At 54.3% G+C, this 10,820-nt stretch overlaps 1 protein-coding gene across 3 annotated transcripts in view; it reads left to right on the forward strand.

Annotated features, from left to right (window-relative positions):
* Positions 1–10,300, forward strand: part of MAN1C1 (mannosidase alpha class 1C member 1) — a 137,919-nt gene extending 127,619 nt beyond the window's left edge. For all 3 annotated transcript variants that reach the window (XM_044914439.1, XM_044914440.1, XM_044914441.1), the window contains 4 exons: positions 3,849–4,068; positions 7,031–7,203; positions 8,416–8,531; positions 9,520–10,300. In XM_044914439.1, coding sequence (XP_044770374.1) covers positions 3,849–4,068; positions 7,031–7,203; positions 8,416–8,531; positions 9,520–9,646 — 636 coding nt within the window. In that variant the 3' untranslated portion in view covers positions 9,647–10,300. The remainder of the gene's footprint in view (positions 1–3,848; positions 4,069–7,030; positions 7,204–8,415; positions 8,532–9,519) is intronic.
* Positions 10,301–10,820: the final 520 nt, after the last annotated feature.

Genomic DNA, 10,820 nt, shown 5'->3' on the forward strand with positions numbered 1-10,820 from the left:
GATGGTAGATCAGTGGTGGATGGATGGATGGATAGATGGATGGATGGGCAGATGGACGGATGGGTGGGTGGGTGGATGTGTGGGTGGAAGGTAGGTAGGTAGAGGATAGAGGGGTGGATAGGTGGATAGGCAGGTGGAAAGATGGATAGGTGGGTAGATATGGTGGATGGATGAGTATGAACAGTTGGATAGATGGATGAATGAGCTCTAACTACTCCCTGATTGCATGAATCTGGCCGGGAATGGTAGTGCTTAAAGGAAGCCTATTGAAACAGGCCTCCACAGTCATGGACCTTTTAACCTGTGGGCTTGGTGGTGAGTTTTCCCTGCCCAGGTCCCCAGCACCAAGATCTTGGTCATGAAGCCATTACTGGGACTCCAGTCCCATCTCCGTCTGTGTCTCGGCCCCAGCTTCAGCTTCGGCTGAGCTCAGACCACAGCCTATGTCTGCTGTCAGGGGATCAGTGTTCAGCCTACACGGAGTGTGCTGCCTGCAAAGGCCTTTCTGCCCTTTCCTCCATTCCTTGCGGGGTAAACATGAAGTTAGCAAGCAGCCTGGTTCCCTGCCCTCAGGGCACACTGTGGTTGAGGCTTCAAGGGAAGAAATGGCCATGAATTATTTAAGCAAACTGGGACCTTTATGGAAAGCACTTGATTGAACAGGAGAGAACTTGGCTTTGCTCCTCTCATTTGATATCCCCAGTGAATAGCCTGGGGTATCTCTGACCCTGGGTAAAGACTGGCTCTGGCAAGTTTGGGGCTTTGAAGAATATTCTGGTAATTCTCAACCTTGTCCACACATTAAAAATCACTGGGGGAGCTGTAAAATCCCATTGCTCAGGCTGCACCCTGACAAGGCTACATCAGAACCTCTGGACCAGGGCCCAGGAAACAATCTGGAAAGCTGCCCTGGGGGTGGGGGGTGGGGCAGTGAGACCACCGTCCAGCTGGGGTGAGTGGGGATGATTTAGGCCCACGGGGCACACCCCTGAAGGTCACAGGGGGAGGAGCAAAAAGAAGAACGGGGAGAGCATGTGTCACGGTGGCATCTTCCAGGCAGGTGCCCTGACTGCCTTATCTTATTTAGCCCCATCTTACAGATGAGAAACTGAGGTCACACGGCAGCCAGTGTCAAAGTCAGGGTGCAAACACAGATCCGACTGATTCCAGATCCAGTGCTCCTGCCAACCACAAAGGAGCCTGGCTTGCCCAAAATCCCTCTGGGGAGTGGGGCAGGTGGGGTCCCCTCCAAGAGGCAAAGGAAGCCAGAGTCTTTGAATAACCTCATGGCCATCCCAGGAATTATTCCCATGTTACAGAAAAGGGAAATAATTTGCCCAGAATCGCCCAAGGCTCACATTGCAGAGCTGGGATTCAAGCCCGGGTCTCTGTATTGCCCCTCAGCTCTGCTTGTCTCCTGGATGATTCAAGCCTAACTGGTCAGTTCCCAGCCTGTGCTGTCTTGTGCTTTGCTCAGAGTTTTAGAAAGCCTTGTTTTTAATCTTCGCACCTATCTGCTTGTCTCAGCTGTGTCCTCACAGAGAGACTGGTCTGTCATTTCCTCTTTACCACGATTACTTAGCTTGGGGTTAGCCCCAAATGGAAATAACCCATGGGAGCCAGTCTTGAAGGGGCAGTTTCTAGGCTATCATACGAGGCTTCATGGGATCTCCCCAGGATGTCTGTGTTCTACCCCAAGTGTCCACAACAGGTGACTAAACCAGATTTCTGCACCCTGGACTAGCCTACCACCCCTCTTCCCCACCTGCGTGGACCCGGCTCTGCCCAGGAGCGGGGGCCCACGCAGAGCAGACCCAGCCCAGGAGTGGGCGGCTCCCCAGGCCCCTCAGTGCTCCGCCCCCCATGGCACGAGTGCTCTCGCACGTCACATCATCAGAGCCTCCCCACCTGCTACTCAGTGAGGGTCCTGCAGCCAGCCCACCAGCCGGGACCTTGCAGGAGGGGGAAGAGGAACAAAGAGATCCAAGAGCGAATGTTGTTTGAGCACCTTCTGTATGCCTGCCCTGGCTGGAGAGTGGGGGTGGTGCTTCTGCTGTCAGGCGGCACTCAGAGTCCTGGGAGAGAGACAGGGTTGCCACAGAACACACAGAGAAGGATGCACAAGGTGGGGACAGCACCAGGTAGAAAGGCAACGGGAGGCGAGTACCCGGGCAGCAGTGGCCTGGAACGGGGCGCACGGTGGAGCATGCGCAAAGGCAAGCTGGGGCGGCGCAGTCGAGGCGGAGCGTGCGTGTTTCTTTCCAAAATGCTGATCACAAATCATAAGTCCCGCGTGTGTTTGATTTTGTTGGAAATCTCTATTAACAGATGAGCTCCCCGAGGCAGGGTCCAGGCTGTGTGTCTTCGGGGGCTTCATCCCCTGCCCCGAGCCCCCGCTCATGGAAAACTCGAATACTCGATGGGAGGAGAGGGGTGTGACTGGAAAGAGGCTGGGGCAGGGGACAGACTGGAGCGGAACTGTGGTAGCCAACGTGCACTGAGGATGCTGCGCCAGCAAGTATGCTGAGCTGTGCACACACAGCCCGTTGATCCTCACAACCCTGTGAGGTGGTTCATGCTCATACCCCCATTTCATGCATTTACTTGGCAGTCAAGGCACAGAGAGCCCATAGAACCCGCCCAATGTCACACAGCTTGGAACTGACAGAGGTGGGATTTGAACCCGAGGAATCTGCTCCTGGGAGCCATGTCTCTGGCATCACATTAAACTGGTCTGTTATTTACGGAGAGCGGAGGTCCAGGACCAGCCCTGGAGAATAGGTTGGAGGGACAAGAATGCAGGAAGAGGTCTGGCCAGGGCCCCAGAGGCCCGGCCCTGGACCAGGAGCCACAGGCACTGCCATCACCTCTGTCTCCAGGGCTCCTGGGGACTAACGGCAGGGAGGGGGGGGCACCATGGCCTGACACCTGTCTCCCCCAACTTCCTTGGAGTCTTTACCAGCAATATCATCTCCCATGGAAGCTGGGGACGGGGGGCTCTCAAAGCCCCTTGCTACCAGAAGGAGCCGCCGTCAGGTAGTAGAAGATGCCCAGTTTGGGCATGGGGGGTCCCTGTCAAAATCCCAGCGTGGCTGGGTGACCTGGGATGAGCCACTCAACCCTTTTGTCTGTAGAGGGCATGTGCCTGGCTTGTCATGGGCATTAAATAAGAAGGTGTATGATAAGGGCTTGTAGAGAGCAGCTCTTAACTTTCTGTGGGTCCCTTTTGAGGACCAGGTAAAATGTATGGACCCTCTTCCCGTGGAAATGCACATACAGGAGAGTGTCACATACAATTTGAGTGGCCTCTGGACCCCCTGGAGCCCATCCACAGGCCAGCTGGGCTCCAGGTTAAGATTCCCTAACAGAGGACATTGTGGAGGATGGATAAGATTTTACAAAGATTTTTTTTAAATCTTTATACATAAAAGACATAAAAGCTTAAATAAGAGGGGCGCCTGGCTGGCTCAGTTGGGAGAGAATGTATCTCTCATTGATCTCAGGGTTGTGAGTTTGAGCCTCACATTGGGTGCAGAAATTACTTACAAATAAAATATATTTTTAAAAAGTCTAAATAAGAGACTCACTCCAGGGAGCTGCCTTGTGTCCAAGCCCCCAGCAGGCACCAGGCGTCCGTCAGGTGAGTGGCAGAACCTCCTACCGGCCCCATCAGGGACCACCACCAGCCGCCAGCGGAGGCCAAGGACCTCCTTTGCCTGGGATGGAGGGCTCAGCAGAGCTGTGTTCGCTGCTGTCTGCAAAATGTTCATTTTTCCATCCTCTCCCCCTCCCTTCTCTGTCCCCCTCCTACGCCCCTCCCCCCTGCCCAACTCCCACCTTGCTCCCAGGCAATAGAGACCTACTTGCTGAATGTCTCTCCTGGGGGGCTGACCTACATTGCCGAGTGGCGAGGGGGGATTCTGGACCACAAGATGGGGCACCTGGCCTGTTTCTCTGGGGGCATGATCGCCCTCGGCGCTGAGGATGCCAAGGAAGAAAAGAGGGCCCACTACCGAGAGCTCGCAGCCCAGATCACCAAGACGTGCCACGAATCATACGCCCGCTCAGGTAACCCTGCAAGGGGAAGGGGCAGCAGGAGAGACTGAGGCTAGACACCAGGAAGGACTAGAAAAACCAGCAGAGCGGCAGTGCGGGAGGGGAACACACAGTCTTAGGGCAGTCTCGCCTTGGAAGTTACATAGAATTTGTATGAGGGATGTGCCGCCTACGCACTGAGACTGTACCCTTAGTTAAAAGGAAAATAGGGGTGATGTATCAAGCACCTGTGCTAAGTGTTCAACACTTGACCTTGCATCATTGCTGAACCTCACAACACAGATAAACTGAGGCCCAGAGAGGACTTGGCCAAGGGCCCATGTGAGGGGCACAGAGCAGAGGGTCCTCCAGGCTTCCTGAGCCTAGCAGATCCCTTCTCCCCGAGCCCTTACCCCTGAGTGCACCTCTGCCTTTCCTCCCCAGCACCCCTCCATTTATGGGGTCTTACCACCTCTGGCACCACCCCGTTTACCACTGTCTTTGAACCAAGACCACCAGAAAGCTCGAGAGCTTCTTGACCATCCCCACCTAACACTCGTTGCAGAATTATCAAATGCTAGAGTCAGGAGTCACATTAGAGAACACGAGCCTTGTCTTACACGTGGGGAAACTAAGTCAGCCCAGAGCGGGGAAGTGACTTCACCAAAGTCACACTGCGCGTGAGTAGCTAAGCCAGGGCTAGAACCCAGGTCTTCTGATGCCCAGCTCCTTCTTGTGTGCTGCCTCTCTAAACAGTGCCCCTCAGAAAGAGCCCTCCCCCCAGGGCCCTGAGAGGTGCCCACTGCTCTGAGTGTAATCCCAGTCTTGGAGGAAAGGACCTAAGATTTGCCATAAACCTGGCTCAAGTGCCAGTCTGCCACTCGCCGGTGGGATGGCCTCTGTTTTCTCATCGGTTCAATGGGAACAATAACACGGGTCTCCCGGGATGAGATAGAGGGTCCCATAGAAAGCACATTGCCGGCCGTCCTCAGCCCCAGCACAGAAGGCATGTGTTAGCTTGAAAGGTGTCTGTGACCCCTCCAGCCGAGTCCAGGTCTCCCGGAGCTGTTTCCATGAAGCCAGCAATTCACAAGGGGTCCTTACAACGGGTCTGCGATTCCCCTCAAAGAGCCAGAGCCATAAACAGATAGGAAATCCCAGGAATAATAAAAAGCTCACTATTTGTCTGGGACAATCAACCCAGACCATAAAAGACATCCACTTAATAGAGCATGCGGTTCCAGCCAGCCCACCTGTCCACGGACAGCCACGGCGGCCGCTCATGCCCCCACCCCATCAGCAGCTTGGGCAAAACGGCTGTTTGCTAGCAGCCAGGAGGACTGCAAGCATCTGAGAACTCGAGGGGGCCAGGGTCTGGCTAATGGCACCCAGCACAGCCCTTCTGTGAAGCCCTCCGTGGAAGAGTAGAATGTCCTGCAAAGCTCCAGTCGTCTCTTGAGGAAAAACAACCCAGGGCCTCTCAGGGTCCTGACCTGATGGGAAGAAGGAAGGCACACTTAGGACCAGAGCCCGGCACTTGACTGACTCAGACAGGGTGTGCAGGCGCCGAAGGGTGGAGGAGCTGACCCCTCTGGCCTAAACTCGGGGCCTAGAGTCTAGGACCCAGGAGGGAAAGAGAGAGAGCACAGTCCAGGGAAAGGGCATCAGACAGATCCAGGGTCACATCCCAGCTCAGTCACAGCTTGCTGTGTTACCTTGGACAAATTACTTAGCCTTTCTGATCCTCAGCTTCCATATGCCTGAGAGAGGGACACTAACATCTACCTTAGCAAAAAAACAGGAAACAAAAACAAACAACATTTGTTAAGGATCGAAATAAACGTATCTAAAGCACCCAGCACAGCCCTTGAAATCAGAAGTAGTGGCTGTAGCAGTGATTATAATTATGGTCCTCCAGCAAATAGGAATGGCACCATATTGTCCAAAAACAAACAAACCAAACTGACAAAAACAAAACTCGGGGAGCCTGGATGGCTCAGTCGGTTAAGTGTCTGCCTTTGGCTCAGGTCAGGATCGAGCCCCACGTCGTCCAGCGGGGAGCCTGCTTCTCCCTCTGCCCGTTCTCTCTTTCTCTATCTCTCTCTCTTCCCCCCCCCCCCCCCCCGCTCTCTCTCACATGTACTCTCTCTCAAATAAATAAATAATAACCTTTAAAGAAAAACAAAAAAAAAACAAAAAAAACCGCCCAGACCTCATCAGGCCCTCTTTATCTAGCTGCCTCTGCCTGAGTATGTGCCTTCCCCCATCTCCACCCCAGCAGCGTCCCAGCCTGTCAGCTCTGGAAGGCTGGTTCTGGGAGGTGCGAAAAGCAGTTCCCTAAGAAAGGGGGTCCGTGGAGAAGCATCACCGCATATCAGCATGTTAAAGGATCTGATAAGTCTCGCAGACAGGAGGCAATTTCATTTTTTTTTTTAAAGATTTTATTTATTTATTTGAGAGAGAGAATGAGATAGAGAGAGCATGAGAGGGGGGAGGGTCAGAGGGAGAAGCAGACTCCCCGCCGAGCAGGGAGCCCGATGCGGGACTCGATCCCGGGACTCCAGGATCATGACCTGAGCGGAAGGCAGTCGCTTAACCAACTGAGCCACCCAGGCGCCCGAGGCAATTTCATTTTATTTGACCCACTCTTCCCGAAATGTCTTTTAAACCTGAAATTCGTTCTTGGCTGGTTAACATCTTGCAGAGTTTATGTCTCAAAACACAGTTGGGGAACATCGCCCACACCTTTTTCTCCCCAGATTGATGGATAGTTCATCTGGACTCTCAGATTCTAAGACTGCAAAACGCTCGAGGCCTCAAGGCTCTTGCTTTGGCCTGCCTAGGCCAAGAGGGAAGCCGGGCATTTGCCAGCCTCGGCCTGCGCCAGTCACCCTGCCAGTGCTTCCGGCCACTGAGTGCGCTCCTGGGGCAGCTGGGTCCTGAAAAGCGAGGGGTGGGAGGTCTGACCCAGCCCTCTGGTTGGTTCTCCCCACAGATACCAAACTGGGGCCCGAGGCCTTCTGGTTTAACTCCGGCAGAGAGGCCGTGGCCACACAGCTGAGCGAGAGCTACTACATCCTGCGGCCCGAGGTGGTGGAGAGTTACATGTACTTGTGGCGACAGACCCACGACCCCGTGTACAGGGAGTGGGGCTGGGAGGTGGTGACGGTGAGTGCGCGCGGCAGGGGCCCTGAGAATTCAGTCCGCCTCCAAAGCGCCCTAGCTCAGGCCTGGGGAGGAAGGTCACAGCAGGCTGACATCTGGCTAAGGGTCCAAGTGCAAAGGGTCAAGGAGTGGTTGCAGAGCCAAGAGTGCCCGGCTGGGCCAAAGCAGGCCGGGAACTTGTGAAGAGGGTTCTGGGCGCCCACAGCCTTTGGGGCTAGCAAACTCAGAGGGCTAAAGGCAGGGCACGAGCCAGAGGGGCCCGGAGCACATGCGGTCACTGCTTTCTGACCCCAAGCCAGAGAAGATGGCTTTGGATTTCTCCTCTCAAACAGAAAAAAAATCTGCCAGGCCGGCAGATCACCTCCCTCCTCTGCCCAAAGCCAGCCCAGCCCTGGGTGGCCCCGACCTGTCTCTGGGCTCTGCTCCCCACCTGCCGCGTCTCCTCCACTAGCCTGCTTGTTCCCAACCACCCAGCAGGAAACCTCCTGGCCCTCTGTGGGGTAGGTGTCAAAGGCAGGTATGGAGAGTCCAGAAGGATGTCTCTTGAGGGATGCTAAAGCTCCTCTGTCCGCCCCGCTTCCCAGCTTCCCCTAGGGCCCCCTGCTCTCAGAGCCATAGACTGTCCTGGGGAAAAGAACCTCACCCACACTCAGGCAGGGCACAGGCCCGCTCAGGTTCACATACATGGTTCATTGGCCAGAATCCCCCTGCTCCCCTGAAGCCCCTGGTTCTTGATCAGTGAAAGCCAAGAGTTTCGTGCTCCTGGGCCCAGCTCCCAGGTCCCTCAGTGTGTAAAAATGGCATTTATATACAAAAGGCAGACAGCACTTGGCCCTCTTACCTCTGGACGAGGGACCGTATCTCCACAGGGACTCCGTAGGGTGTGCTAAGTCTAGTCCCCAAATCCCAGCCCTCCACTGCCTTCCTCTGTCCACCGCTGTGGGTGAGTCTGTCAGATCGGCCTTGTTCCCTAAAGGGCCAAAAGAACATCCCCTAAGTTCAGACCAGGAGAAGAGCTCGAGCCAGCAGCCTGCTGGGACGAAGTTCTCGGCCCCGGGGGCAGGGCAGCTGAGCCCTGAGACAAGAATTTGGCTTTCTGCTTCCACAAATGCCAAGTGGTCCGGGGCCTGCCTGTTCACAACCTGGGCAGGCACGAGTCTTGGGGGGGGGGGGCCTCTCTTCTCCCCGGACCAAAGCTGCCCCGCTTTTCTTCAGGCCTTGGAGAAATACTGTCGAACAGAAGCTGGTTTCTCCGGAATCCAAGATGTGTACAGTAGCATCCCCAACCACGACAACAAGCAGCAGACTTTCTTTCTAGCGGAGACACTAAAGTGAGTTGGGGCTTGGCCGGTGTTCTTTCCAGAGGGACTGGGACTTTCTTAGGAATGGAGGGAGGAGGAGGGCGAGGCGTGGGGTCAGCAGTCCCTCCCTTCACCGACAGTCAGGTTCTGCCATCACAGGGGACCCACGAGGGGTGGGGGGCCTGGGGTCCCCAGGGTTACATCCCCAGGGTGCCACTCGGGCCAGGCCAGTTTCTCCCCTCAGGGAAAGACCAGACAGCACCCCACCTCCAAGTACTAGTGGTGTGCTAATTTAGCTTCTGTAACCTGTCTCCTAGGGTCCCTTGGTTCTCTGAAACCATGTCCTTTTCTATAAAATGGCAGGAATGATGGTGACGATGGTCACTGCTGTTGATCTTCCCTCGACAGTTTTGCTACTGCACTATTCCCTCGCTTTCTTGGGGTAGAAGTCAGCCACCCTGTTTCCTTGCTGTTCACCAAAGCCGTCCCCCTGTGCTTAACCCTTTACAGTGGGTTGGAATGGTCTGTTCTTTGGCTTGGGAAGCTGGAGTTCTGGAGTCACAACTCCCTGTTCATTTTAGTGCCCTAACATCTGCTTGAGTCTAGAGTCTCCTGGGGGGCACATCAGGGAGCAGCCCAAGAGTTTGGACGGGTGCAGTACTCAGGACACCGTGAAAAGAAAGAAGAATCTAGGCCATAAGGGGGCCTGGCTGGCCTCTCCTACAGGTGGCAAAAGTACCTGAGTGAAGCCCGATGGATAGGAAGCAACAGAGGGAGGGCAGGGGCAGAGCCAGCCTTAAACCAGGTCTGACTGTCCCAAATCTCAGTGCTGTCCTCAGCATCCCCAGCTCCTTACCTGGGACCAGCGCTGCAAGTAGCCTTGGGATCTCAAACCTCCCTGCACCCTTAGCCACAGGCCCGTGTTGCAGAGGCCTCCGAGATGGGTTGCCAGCGGTCCCCGGTTCCCCAGAGCCCTGACCGGCTGTGTCATGCTTCCCTCCCCGCCCCGGGGGCACAGGTATCTCTATCTTCTGTTCTCTGAAGATGACATGCTCTCCCTGGAAGACTGGGTGTTCAACACAGAGGCCCACCCCCTCCCGGTGAACCACTCGGACGGCTCCAGCAGGGCTGGGGGCCGACTCTGACCTGTCTCCCTGCCGCGCCCGGGACCCCGGAGGGGTGCCTTGCCTTTTCAGGATTTGGGACTGTTCTCAAAGGGATTGGGAACGTAGGACCCATTCCAGGCAGACCCAGGGCAGATGTGTCGGACAAGCAACTTCTTTTCCTCTGTGAGGAGACAGGACTTGGAGACGCAGCGATGTCACCCCAGGCCCGGACTTTCCTTTCTGTGGAGAATTTCTATGAAACTCACTCACTTGCCATTCCAGGGCCCAGTGAATGGAGGTTTGCATATTGTCTCCATGCCTTTGATTCACTTCCTCTCATTTGGGGAGTTTTCTGTTCCTTTGTTTTGCTTGATTTTGCCTTTTCTCTGCAGTTGTGTTTTATCACAAATTATAAATATAGTTTCAAAATCATGTGCTTTCGAAAGCAGCATCATCTTGATAAACTAAACCTTAAAATGTTTGCACACAGAAACCTTGACCCCATTTTCTATATTTTAAATGCCTTTTGCCCAACATTTACTATACGTTCAACTACGTGGCATTTACCTTATACTTTGAGGAGGCGTTCCCTTTTGATTTGGGCCTAAGTGTTAACGAATCACTAGTGCCATTTTCATTATTGTAATGGAAAAATCTGTAAGCCTACAATAAAACAGTTTATTGAATAAGAAATACGATTGGGTTCATTACACATCAGTGATTCCTGGGAAAACCGTGGCAATGTTATCACCCAAAAAAATAATCAACCAGCAGTTGATTTAACGTAAGTTTAGACTCCAACTTCTATTGCCTTCCCTTAAATTGGTCTGGCAAATTCAGGAAGGGTGAAGCCAATCCTTTAAATGGAGGCGCATATTTATACTTAAGTCAAGGCTTGGAAGAGGCCCAGAGAGGGCCAGCAGCTTGCCTGTGGTCCTGAAGCCAGGTAGAGGCAGAGGTGAGCCCAGTCCCTACAGTTTGCTCATGACCCCGTGTCCATCTGTTCGCGTTCAGCAGATGCGTGCTGAGTGCCCGTAGGAGACCAGACACTGGGCTAGATGCCAGGGACACAGCCGGGAGTGAAACAGTCACAGGCCCTGCCCTCAGGGAGCGTACAGCCAAGTGGGGGAAAGAGAGACCATAAAGTAAAGGGACAGATAAGTAACGTGAGTGCGAGCCATATGAAGTGCCACAGAGGAGATGTGGGGCCGAG

Source organism: Neomonachus schauinslandi, chromosome 4 (assembly GCF_002201575.2).
Source record: "Neomonachus schauinslandi chromosome 4, ASM220157v2, whole genome shotgun sequence".
Lineage (NCBI taxonomy): Eukaryota > Metazoa > Chordata > Mammalia > Carnivora > Phocidae > Neomonachus > Neomonachus schauinslandi.